A 13627-nucleotide genomic window follows, 5' to 3' on the forward strand; every position below is an offset into this window, starting at 1 on the left:
TCCAGTGGACCCCAGTGTGAGGTGTAACGTAATTCAGATCAACTGTGCGGGGTGAGGATTAAAGAATCATTAATTTACCGGCACAATTTAAACCGAAACTCTTCAGCATTTTAGTAGAACGAGCGGATACTGCGAGGTGTGTAAGATAATTAATGACTCTGATTTTTTTATCTACCAAAGCTTTTTATTTTTTTGAAACAACAATATTGTGAAACTACTGGGAACAATTTTGCCTCCTTCGAATAAGTTCACTTCGACAACTATAAACCTGTGGTAGCAGCGTTTCAACCGGTAGGGCCTTTAACATGTCAGTCACATTCTTTTAAATGTTATCCAGAGTTCCAAAATGACGTTGTTTTAAGACATTTGCCGGCCGGTGTGACCGAGCGGTTCTAAGCGCTTCAGTCTGGAACCGCGCGACCGCTACGGTCGCAGGTTCGAATCCTGCCTCGGGGCCGGCCGGAGTGGCTGAGCGGTTCTAGGCGCTACAGTCTGGAGCCGCGCGACCGCTACGGTCGCAGGTTCGAATCCTGCCTCGGGCGTGGATGTGTGTGATGTCCTTAGGTTAGTTAGGTTTAAGTAGTTCTAAGTTCTAGGGAACTGATGACCTCAGATGTTAAGTCCCATAGTGCTCAGAGCCATTTGAACCATTTGAATTTGCTTTCAAGACATTTCTCAATTTCTGTGAAAGAAAAAGTCATAAGGACTCAGATCATCTGAATAAGGGGGCTGTGGATCAACAGGAGGTCAAAAATTCCGTCATGAATGTGGTCATATGACATGGGGCGTTGTCATGATGCAACATCCACTTATCTGCAGTGTCCGGTCTCATTCGATTCATCCTTCCCGTGAGCCTTTCAAGTTCGTCTTTGTAAAAACTTATTTGACAGTTTGTCCTTGAGGAAGAGCACGCACAAGTTCGACGTTTTCGTCGGTTTATGGAAGTTGAAGGTCTCCCTGATTGAGGTTCATCTTCAACGTATTCTCGGCCTCCCAAAAATAATTTGTACCACCGAAAATCTTTTGCTCTTGGTAAGGAATGTTCGCCATAGGCCTGTTTCAACTTTTCAAAGGTCACATTCGCGGGTTCCACAAGTATTACACACAATTTGATGACATAAGGTTGCTCTATATTCCGCTGTTCCATTTTCGTAGCACGCACCAAAAGAGCATCTTCACTGATAACGCTCTGAAAAATCACATGGTGGCAGTATGGAGCTGAAACTCGGACTGAGCATCTGGAAGGGATGGGTACGCCGATCTACACAAGCAGAGAAACACAGTGTTGCCAGATCGCTCACAGTGTTGTCAGTCTCACATCTGATACAATTATATATTTTCATGTGATTCCTTATTGTCTTTTTTGTTAGTATATTAGTTATCAGAAAGTCAACTAATACTTTTTCTTATTTCTGTTTCAGTTATTAAGACACTCCTGACAGAAGTCCTTGTGTATTCCGCTATGCAGGCTATCTGTAGTGTACTTCTCCTTTATGGAGCAATTCAGGTAAAATGCATAACTAAAGAATTACGCTATAATCACCAGGAACTGAACAAAATTTAGCTTTTTAGAACTAGTTTTCTAGTCCTGCTGATTTTAATGAAATTCTGAGGCTGTATATCTCTATATCATTGTCACTGCTCTACGTACATTCGTATGCGGCTATACTATTTCCGGCCCAATGATCTATGATTTGTGATTCTTATTTCTAGTTACCAGTTACTTATGACTTCCTTTGCCTGCCCCTCACCATCGCCCCATCTTCCTAGGCCAAGTGCCATACGTACAAATGACGGGCTGTTATCCTATAGGATGGAAGAACGATAAGAGGCTTGATTTATGACTGTCTTCTTTATCGCTGAAAGAATGAAGAGTATTTATTACCCTGTATTGTGGGCCCAAGATGACTAGCACTATGACGTCACAGTCCAAGATATTCCTCTTATACTAGGTATAAAATGGTAGAAAATTAAAAAAAGTATATATATATATATACTTACTTACTTATCGCGAATGGACCCAGAAGGATCACGCAAAGCTTTCTGACGTCGTTTCTTCCATACTTCTTTCATTCGTTCTCCATGTTTTCTTTTTCTTGCTTCTGTCCATTTTGTTCCTGGTCTCTTTAGTGCTTCCTTCTCCGACAATGCAATCCACTTTTCCACCTTATTTCTAAAAGTTTTTCTATCTTTGACATCTTTAAGTTCAATATTTGCTTTTTGTAAATCTAATTTTACTTGGCTAATCCATGGTGTTGTTGATTTGACTTTTTCTATGTAAGTGAGAATTTTGTTGGTGAGTCGTGTGGGGGGAAGTCTAGTGAAATGTCCATAAAATTTTAATCTTCGCCTCCTTATGTCTGCTGCCAGGTTTGATATAGTTTCTGTGGTTCTTCTTGATTGTATCCGGTATCCTTCTTCTGTTAATTTTGGACCTAAAATCTTTCTCATAATTTTGCGATCTTCTTTTAGTATTTTTTCTAAATCACATTTTGTGTGGAGTGTGAGCGTTTCACTAGCATATAGTGCTGCTGGCTTAATTACTGCGCAGTAGTGTCTGATTTTTGTGTTCGAGGAGATGCATTTTTTATTGTATATTTCATGTGTAATACCATATGCTCTCTTCATTTTCTGTTGTCTGATCTTCTGTGCAACTTTCTCTCCTCCGGTTGGCTCCAAAATTTCACCTAGGTATTTAAAATGTTTTACTCTATTTATTTTTCCATATATTGTGTTCAAACTGTGTATATGGAATTTCGTACAGAAAAATTCTGTCTTTTGAAACGAAATTTGTAAACCTACTTTATCCGCGCATTCCTTAAGGATCTCTATTTGTTTGGTGGCGATTTCTTCATCATCTGCAAGTATGGCCAAGTCGTCCGCGAATGCTAAACAAGATATCTCCACGTTGTCTTTGGTTCTACCAAGATGGTTTGGTTTCCAGTAGGATTGATTTTTTAATTCTTTTTCCCATTCCTTAATGACTTTATCCAGGACTATATTAAACAGAAGTGGAGATAGCCCGTCACCTTGACGTACTCCAGTTTTTGTGAGAAAAGGTTCAGAGATTTCTCCCCTGAATTTAACTTTAGATACAGTGTCTGTCAGTGATTCTTTGATAAGCCTTAGTGTTTTGGAGTCAAGTCCAAGTTCCTCTAAAATGTTAAACAAAGATTGCCGGTCAATTGAGTCATAGGCTTTCTTAAAATCTACAAATGTACAAATTATGGGGGCATTTCTAATTGCTTTGTGTTTTAATATTGTCTTTAAATTAAATATTTGTTCTATGCATGAGCGACCGGGGCGGAAGCCTGCTTGATAACCACCAATTTGGCGTTCCAGCTGCTCTTGTGTTCTTTTCAGCAGGCATGTTGAGAGAATTTTGTAGGTGACTTGTAAAAGTGAGATTCCCCTGTAGTTATTGACATTTGTTCTTTCTCCTTTTTTATGTAACGGGTGAATAAGGGCACATTTCCAATCCTCTGGTAATTTTTCTGTTTCCCATATTTTTGTTATTATTTTTGTGAGCTCTTGCAACGTCTTTGGTCCTAGGTTTTTTAATAGCTCTGCAACAATGCCATCTTCGCCAGATGTTCTATTATTTTTTAAGTTTTTAATGTGACATTTGATTTCTTCCTGTGTTGGTGGTAATGAATCCGGTTGAGCGTTGGCACTGATTTCTTTGGGAAACCTTAAACTAGGTTCTGGGCAATGTAGTAGGTTAGAAAAGTATTGAGCCAATACTTGACAGTTTTCCTGGTTTGTTAGGGCTAATTTACCATAAGGTTTTCTGAAACATAAATTTTGAGGGATATATCCTCGTATTTTATCTGCGAAAGTTCTGTAGAAGTCTCTTGTATTATAGTTTTGGAAATTTTCTTCTATGGCATCCAGTTGTGCCTTTGTGTACTTCCTTTTTACTTGCCTAATAGATTTTGAAACCTGTTTTCTAACCTCGTTAAATAAATGTAGACTTTCTTGTGATTTTTTACTGTTATATTCTTGAAATGCCTTTTTTCTCCTTTCCAATGCATTTTCACAGTCTGAATCCCACCAAGGGTGTTTGAATATCTTCTTCAAGGGAATAGTTTCCTTAGCTATTCGCGTGATTTTAGAATGAAATTCTTCCCATGTGTTTGCCTTTTCCTTCTCCCATTCTTCTTTTACTTTAGATTCTTTAATCTTCTTGGTGTCATATTTCTGTATTTCTGTTTTCTTCTGATGACTTCTTCGTGCTGTAAACTTGATTTTAATTCTAGTTAGGTAATGGTCTGAATCAATGTTTGCTCCTCTGCGTACTTGGACGTCGTAAATTTCTTTTTGTACTGGGTATGAAATCGCCACATGATATATTTGAAACTCGCCAATTTGTTGTATAGGAGATCTCCATGTCTTTTGTTTTCTTGGACATTTTCTTAGAGATGTTGACATTATCTTCAGGTTATTCTGCTTACATAGTTCGACGAGCCTTGTACCATTTTTATTGGTAAATTTATGTGCAGGATATTTGCCTACGTTTTTTTGGTGGATTTTCTCTCTACCAATTTGGGCATTAAAATCGCCGAGTAGATCTTTTGTATCATCTTTTGGAATCTTGGCCATTATATTCTCCAAATTTTCCCAGAACTTTTCTGTTTCTATGGGGTTTTTCTTGTTGTCTCCGTTTGTGGGAGCATGAACATTAACCATTGTGTATGTTTTGTTGGCACATTGTAAGCGCATCGTCATTATTCTATTATTTACGGGAGTAACTTCCTTGATGGAGCTGAGCACGCTCTCGTGTATGATAAACGCCATCCCGAGATGGGGGGCTCCTCTTCCGATTCGTTTATCCGTCTTGCTCTTAAAGATATGATAGTTGCCATAATCTGATGTTTCTTCATCTGTAAAACGTGTCTCCTGTAAAGCTAGTATTACTATCTTTTGCTTTTCAAGTTCTGTTGTAAGGTTTAGAAGTTTTCCTGGTTGGATTAATGTATTTATGTTAAAGGTTCCAATGTATGTAGGTGTTTTAAGTGGAAGTTTGCCAGAGAGCTCCGACTTTCTGTGATGTAATCGTGTAAGTCCAGGTTCCCCAGAATCCGAATTCCTGGTTGCCATCTGTTGATGGGTGGATTGGTTACCACCTGGGGTAATGTTGTTATTACTTGCATGAGCCATACTTGCTTGTAATCAAGTTGGTCCATTGTTTCCACTGGGTGTTTAGAACCAGGGATTGTTAGTTCCTGGCGCATTATGACCAGCCGCACATTGTGTGAACAGACGCTGACCAGGATGCCGATGGTTCCCACTTCAGACGCGTCCTGGATTTGGGTGTTGACAGTGCTTATTGTAATGGCGGCACTTACTCGCCATGACACAGCAACGTCTTCGGGTTCTGTGGTTTTTGAATGAGTGTGACCCTTGCCAAAAGTCACCCTCCCACACCCTCGTGATGCTGCCGCCTCGGTCCGGGACTGCTTATTTGGGTTTCCCCTTATTCGCAGCTGTCCACCATATCTGATGGATCGTTCGCTATCCGCCACCTGCGACCCGCCCTGTACCTGAGGCTCGGCTAGGGATATGTATATATATATATATATATATATATATATATATATATATATATATATATATATATATATACGGCGGGGGGAGGCGGGGGGGAAGGTGCGCGCGCGTGTGTGTGTGTGTTTTTGATCTCTTACAGCAGATGTCAGCTATGTTTTCATGTAAATGAAGGAGAGGTGCAGGGATTCTTTATTTAATGTTTAAACCAGCTGTATTTGTTCAGTTTTCAACTGACGCTCTTACTACGTAACACTCTCAGTTTGTAGATGGTGGGTTCATTTTTTAAACACAACATACTCTTGTTACATTACAATTACACTGTATATGTGATGGATTCATTTTTTAAAATAAAGTACATTCGTAAGTCATAACAATTTCACAGTGTAGGCGATGGGTTCATTTTTTAAGCAATATACGCTCTTTCTATGTAACAAACAAAATGCTATCCTGCTATGTAACAATTACACTATGTGTCTACAAGGCTCATTTTTTAAACAAAGTACACTCATAGACCCCCTGATTCTATGTTTGACAATTACAGTAGCCCACAGACATGTGTATAGCAGTATTTTAGAGGTATAGTTAATCATCACTGAAGGAGAGATGTTTTATTTAAACAAATATACAGTAGAAGGTGGGTTGATCGTGGAATTCGTCACTGGCCTTTCGAGGAAATGTACAGGTCAGCATTGCAGTGATCTGGTCGCTACAGGTGCTGCAATGCAGTTACTTTTAGAGTACTGTTGTGTGGTAAGGAATCCTTACGAGATGAGATTGATGATTTGTTAGAGAATGACACAACCGATTTTCCTTCCCATCCTTACACAATCTGTGCCTGTGCCCCCCCTAATGTTTACTATAATTAATGTTTTGTGTTCCATAAGGCTTTTCCCAGTTAATGCTATTGTCTATATGAAAACTATATCGAAAATCAGGTGTGTAGCTCCCACATGGTACCTTATGGTGTGTGGTGGAGAGCAGTTCTGCTACCTATATCATATAGTCTATTATTGTTACATTTGCGAAAGCCAGGTGGGAATACTGACTCTCAATAACACACACTCACACACACCTCCAGTGCATACACAAGTGGTTGGTGAGCTTCTTACAGTCGCTGTCAGTTAAGTTTTGATGTAAATAAAAAGTTATGCTTCCTTTTTAACAACGTTTAACTTTATGATGTTCAGGTAATTTTATAAAATGTTACAGCAGTTGTTTTAACAAAACACTTTGTATTTTTTGAATTTCCCATCATTTTATGTTTACAATAAATTGGCTATCTTGGATGGCTACATCGTAGTGGCAGCCATCTTGTGTCCGCCATATTGGTAATAAATTTCCACAACTGTCTCAGTGATAAGGGTAATAATGACAGGCAACAGTGGCAACCATCTTGGAGTGCCTTATTTGGTCATAAATTATTCAAGGTAATAAATTATTCTAATTGTGTGATAAATTATCCTAATTAAGTGCGTGTTGAAGATGAAGATCTAAACTACAACCAATAGGATAATAGTCCACCAGAGGAGAGGCGAATAGAGATAAAAGGGTTATAACTTGTTGGTAAGTGGGGGTAAGGATTATATGTCTAAAATCACTCAGCCAGCATTGGCATAGGCCCCATACTTACAGTTTTGATTTTGATAAGAAATATATTTTATCAGTTTTGTTGAAACGATTCTTTTTGTATCAGTGTATGTTGGAAAAGTTTCTTTTCAGGATGACAAAAACATAGTGCTTCAAACATAGCATGTATACTTGTATTAAAGAGGCAAATCTGTCCCAGTAACGTCAGTTTTTTCTTTTATATTCCAGGAAAAGTCTGGCATGGTTCTTCCGTGGGTCGCTACGGAAATCCTGGTGACCATAGTAATGGCTGTAATAGGCGTTATCGTATACACTGGTGGTTTTTCGGATAGTGCAATCGCTGTTGTTGACCTTAAAGTAGGAGTATTTGTTTGTATCATCATCTATGTGTGTAAGTATACAATTTTGACACAGACTGGGACAAAGTCCGCTCAACAGCCACTACGATTATGCAGTTCCTTTTTCATTATTTCTTAAGGTACTAGAAATGTCCCGCTAAGCCAGTTTCACAAAACATATAAAACTGATTCAATCTTGCTACTGAACGCATTTGATTTCCCAGTGCTACAAGTTTGAAATGACTTTTGTGACGCACTGACTAAGCTTAATTCTGCATTACTGTTTACTAATCCGTAATATTCAAACTAACGTTCAAACATCTTCTTCACTGATAGCTTGGACTTGGTTTATAGTGTAGTAGTAGTAAATTCCTTTGTTCTACTCGTCATATTACTATTTCTCCTTCTTAAATGAGGGGTCAGCATGTCTGACTGTCATGTAGTAGACTCAGGTTCGAATCTCGGATGGGTCGGAGATTTCCTCCATTCGGTGACTGTATGTTGTGTTGTACTCATCATTTTATCACCATTGATACGCAAGTCACTCAATGTGGTGGCAACTAGAGAACTTCCATGTGGTGGCCGAACTTACTCCAGTGGGGACTGATATGATCAATTCATTTTTTTCAACACTTCTCCATGTCTCTCTCTCTCTTTCTCTCTCTCTAATAAGGCTTCATAAAGTTTACACGTTTTTGGCCTTTCTTTTACGATATGTCCTATGGCACAGTCTGTAACCAGTGTATCCACCTAAAGAGCGTTACTTCATTTTTGAAAGAGAAATGTTCAAATGTGTGTTAAATCTTATGGGACTTAGCTGCTAAGGTCATCAGTCCCTGAGCTTACACATTACTTAACTTAAATTATCCTAAGAACAAACACACACACCCATGCCCGAAGGAGGACTCGAACCTCCGCCGGGACCAGCCACACAGTCCATGACTGCAGCGCCCTAGACCGCTCGGCTAATCCCACGAGGCATTTTTGAAAGAGTGATATTTGAATTCTTTTGGAAAGTTTATTATTTAGTATAGTTAGTCTACCATAATTGAAACACTTAAATACAGGTCAACCATACGGCGACAGAGAGACGTAGCGATTGGGGTGTTGTCAAGAGTTGCCACATACACTGACGAGACAAAACATTATGACCATCTGCTTAATAGTTTTTCTTTCCGTCTTTGGAAAGAATTACATAACTGATTCTGCTTATGAGGGATCCGACAGCTTGCTGCTGTATTTGCGGAGGTATGTGGCATTAAAAGCCTACGCATAGGTCATGCAATTCGCGTATATAATGGGCCGCTGATTTGCGTACGCGGCGATGGCGCCTGGTAACGATCCAGATGGGTTCTATAGGATTTACACCACGCAAATTTTGTGGCCGAAACGTCAACGTGAGCTCACTATAATGCTCCTCAAATTACTGTAGCACGGTTCTGATTCCGAGACGTATAATTATATTCGTGGAAGGTGACATAGCCGTTGTTGAAGACATCACGCATGAAGGGATACAGTGATTCGCAGCTGTCAGTGTGTCTCCGATTACTACTACAGGTCCCAAGCAAGCGCAGGAGAATGTCTCCCATAGCATAATATCGCTTCCACCAGACTGCGTCCGTGGCGCGGTGCCCGTTTCGAGCCGCCGTTCATCTCGATGACGGTGTTTGTGGAGACGACCGGCGACATAGTGTAGCAAAAATGTAATTCACCCAAAGAGCCGACACGTTTCCATTGATAGACGGTTGAATTCCGATGGTTCCTTGCCCACTACAATCGTAATTGACGATGTCGCTGAGTCTGCATGTGAACACGTAGGGGTTGTGTGCTGCGGAGTTCCATGTTCAACAATGTACGATGGACGGTGTGCTCCGAAACACTTGTGCGTGCGCCAGCATTGTGCTCTTTCGGCAGAGATGCCACAGATCTCCATCTATCCTGCGTTACAGGGTGGACAAGCGTCCGAACTCCACGTTTGTCGTGGACGTCCAGCAATTTAGCGCCTAGTGGTAGTTTAACTGTCCTTCTTCCTGTTTCCGTAGATGCTCACGACAGTAGCACGTGAACATTCGACCAGCTTTCTCGTTTTCGAGGTACTCATTCACAGCCTGTCTGTGATAACAATCTGTCCTTTGTGAAAGTCGCTTATCTCAACGGATTTCTCCGTTTGGAGCCCATATCTTCGCTAGGTTGATCCATCGTTGGTGTCTGATCCGATTATATACATTTGTCATCGCTTCATGTGCCCGCAGCGCCACCATGCGCGATACAACGGCGCTGTAGTCATAATGTTTTGGCTTATCAGTGTAAGACATATTCGACTCTGAATTCTGAAGCCGAGATTTTATATAATGTGCCACGAAAATATGATTGTACAATAGGCAGAAATTAATCATTTACTTGGAAGGATTATGGTATTGTTTTTGTGTATATGAAACAAATAATGTCAGAAACACGAGGCTGAATTCACTTACAAGAGAATCAATGTTTTCTCTGCATCCCATTTTGATATACCGTTAAGGATCCCTCTAGTTGATGAATATTCAAGAAGTGGTAATAGAACATTGAATTACTTGCCCGTGTTCGTGCCATGAACACTCTACACTGTGAATGAATTTTAAAGTGTATCTTTGTGGCAATTACATATCTAATTGAAAGACACTGTCACCACTTGTGGTAAAAGGATCTTTTGTTCTCATTAGGTGATTTTTATATCATGCATTCCAATTTCCACCCACTCCCACGAAGCTACCAAAAAAGGAACAATGTAAACACGACATGTGTGTTCCCTTACAAGAAAATAAGAATCATATTCGGAATATGCAATGAAATAAATGTAGATGCTACGTCCGTAACGTCACCTATAGCTTAAAGACCTCCAAGTTATCCGTTATGAGAACTATTACCAACCTTTTTTGATGGCCATATTCAAAAACATAAATTCATTTTATGGATCAAGCATTGTAGGTAAGGATTGTGTCGTGGCCAGGAGTACATGATAATCAGCATTGTTCATGAACGGAGTCGTGACAAGTGCATACACCCTCATTTTATCTGCCATACCTATCTAGGAATCATAATTTTGTTAAACACCCCTCTTTTATAAGCCGTTCCTGGGCAAAATATTTCTGATTACCAGGAGTACAGATACGACAACATTAAACAACCACCTCTCTCAGCCTTAGAGAACAATCTCAGTAAGCATAATGAATTAAATGGTATATTATAAAGAAGATTTGGTAATTAAATGAGAAAAGAAATGTAATTCAGATGTCGTAATGTATCAAAATTGGCTCCTTGGTACGCCAGTGAAGGCGGTGCTCTTTGACAAAATGATGGAAGCAGAATAAACATCGCACAGATGAGATCCGTACATTCTCTATGTGGCATAACTTTGAGGGGCAGAGGAGTAGTGGCAACAGCGGCATGTAGAATATATAATACATCATTCTGAAACATACCGATTTAATTTTCAACAGGAAGTTCTTAAGATACCAGAGGATAGACAGGTTTCCACATAAAGAGCTGCAATGTCAATCTCAGGGAAGAAGAGTTTCAGGAAGTCCCTGCCGGTGATGGACTGAGGATATGTGTAGCTGCAGAATGGGAGAGGAGATACCCAGTTTTGATAACAGATGATGATGTTAAAATTAACTCTGTTACTTAGTAGCACATAAACACGTCTAGTCAGTAGAATGACTTTTGTGCCAATATATTTCTCTCTCTCTCTCTCACACACACACACACTTACGCAAACGCGACTCATACAAAAGACTGCAGTCTCAGTTAACTAAAACCACAGTTTCAGTTGTCTGAGACTGCAGTCGTGTGTGTGAGTTGCATTTGCGGAAGTATGTGTCTGTGTGCGTGTGAGCGCGCTTGTGTGTGTGGGTATGTGTTTCTATTGTTGACAAACACCTTAATGGCCGAAAGCATTAATTGTGAGAGTCTTTCTGTTGTGCCTATCTGCGACTCAGCATCTCCGCTATATGGTGAGTAGTCACTTTCATTCTCATAATACTGAATGAATGGTTTATAATTCTATAGAAAGGTGAAACGTACACACACTAGCAAATGATTTGCATCACCCCTTTACTTCGAAATTCAAGATACAGAAAACAAAAACTGGCTCTGAGGAATGTGTATATATTCATTTGCAATGTGTTAGATTACCAGATAATAACAGTAACAATCAACATTTATGTGACGACAAAGTCATCTCTTTCGCATGATGGGTGTTTCACAGCACTCCTGATCGATGACACCAAGTGCTGATCGATGACACCAAGTGGTGGAACATCCTATTTGCCCGGATACAGGCTCTAATCCTCAGCTGGTCCAAACTATTCTGCTCTTCAGTGATGACTCACGCGGAGTATATGCTCGTTGTCGACATCCAGAAGAAACAGCTCGCATCAGTCGATATCACACATGATCCATTGTGTTTATGTCTGGTGAGCAGGCAGGCCACATCAGTGTTGTGAATCCAGAGTGGTGATGCAACCTGCTGACGAGAACAGCACGCTGAGCACACGAGTTACCATTCATCAAGATAAACTTGTTACCAAAATGTTGGTGATACAGACCCACTACCGGTTGTAGAATCTCGTCTCTGGACCGCAGTGCACGGATATTGCCCCCAACAACACGAGAGGTGTACGGTGGCCCAACCTAATGCCATTCCAGGACATCACTCCACCAAGACCTTTCTTACACAAGTGGGACACAGTGATGGTGGCGTTCAGTATTACCAGATTGTCTCCAGACACGATGTCTGCAATTAGCAGGGTGCAAACAGATCTGAGTTTCGCCTGTAAACAACCCCCGATTCCAATCGTGGTGCGTCCATTAGCATGATTCCTTGCTCAGTGATCAAAAGTATCCGAGTACTCCCAAAAACACACGTTTTTCATACAAGGTGCCTCATGCTGCCACCTACTGCCAGTTACTCCATATCAGCGACCTCAGTAGTCATTAGATATCGCGAGAGAGCAGAATGGGGGGCTCCGCGGAACTCACGGATTTCGAAGGTGGTTGTCACTTGTGTCATACGTCTGTACGCGAGATATCCACTCTCCTAAACAGCCCTAGGTCCACTGTTTTCGATGTGATAGTGAAATGGAAATGTGAAGGGAAAGCATACAAGCCGACCTCGTCTGTTGATTGACAGAGACCGCCGACAGTTGAAAAGGGTCGCAATGTGTAATAGGCAGACATCTATCCAGTCCAACACACAGGAATTCCATACTGCATTAGGATACACACCAAGTACTATGACAATTAGGTGGGAGGTGAGAAAACTTGGATTTCATGGTCAAGCGGCTGCTTATAAGCCACACGTCACTCAGGTAAATGTCAAACGACACCTCGCTTGGTGTAAGGAGCGTAAACATTGGACGACTGAACACTGCAAAAACTTTGTTTGGAGTGACAAATCACGGTACACAATATGGTGATCCGATGGCAGGGTGTGGGTATGTCGAATGCCCGATGCACGTCATCTGGCAGCGTGTGTAGTGCCAAAAGTAAAATTCGGTGGTGGTTTTATGGTGTGGTCGTGTTGTTGTATTGCGTGGCACTATCACAGCACAGGCCTACACTGATGTTTTAAGCACCTTCCTGCTTCCCACTGTTGAAGAGGAATTCGGGGATGGCGATTGCATCTTTCAACACGACCGGGCGCCTGTTCATAATGCACGGCCTGTGGCGGAGTGGTTACACGACAATAACATCCCTGTAGTGGGGTGGTCTGCACAGAGTTCTGATCTGAATTGTATAGAACACCTTTGGGATGTTTCGGAACGCGGACATCGTGCCAGGCCTCACTGACCGACATCGGTACCTCTCCTGAGTGTAACGCTCCTCAATGGACCTGCCAAACGTGGGTAAGTCATCAATACTATCTGTCAATTGGAACCGGTTCCACGTCCGCACTACATCCCACTGCTTTCGGTTCAGACTTTGAGCAACTCTCCTGGATGACAAACCCGCTGCGCGTAACGTATTGATGCAGACCCGATGATTCGTGCCGATTGTTGTTCGCGGCATGATGGATGTTCACATTACTGTCCTAGAGGTGTCTCTAACGCGTCCCTACTCTTGCTGTATTTTCCACTGAAATGTTTCAGTCCATTCGAGCACGGCGTTCTACC

General features: G+C 41.1%; 1 protein-coding gene across 2 annotated transcripts in view; it reads left to right on the forward strand.

Moving 5' to 3' along the window:
• The window catches only part of LOC124551269, a 31489-nt gene that overhangs the window by 17007 nt on the left and 855 nt on the right, over nt 1-13627 (forward strand). For both annotated transcript variants that reach the window (XM_047126269.1, XM_047126268.1), the window contains exons 5-6: nt 1422-1507; nt 7366-7528. In XM_047126269.1, the coding sequence (XP_046982225.1) occupies nt 1422-1507; nt 7366-7528 (249 nt within the window). The remainder of the gene's footprint in view (nt 1-1421; nt 1508-7365; nt 7529-13627) is intronic.

Source organism: Schistocerca americana, chromosome 9, assembly GCF_021461395.2.
Source record: "Schistocerca americana isolate TAMUIC-IGC-003095 chromosome 9, iqSchAmer2.1, whole genome shotgun sequence".
NCBI lineage: Eukaryota > Metazoa > Arthropoda > Insecta > Orthoptera > Acrididae > Schistocerca > Schistocerca americana.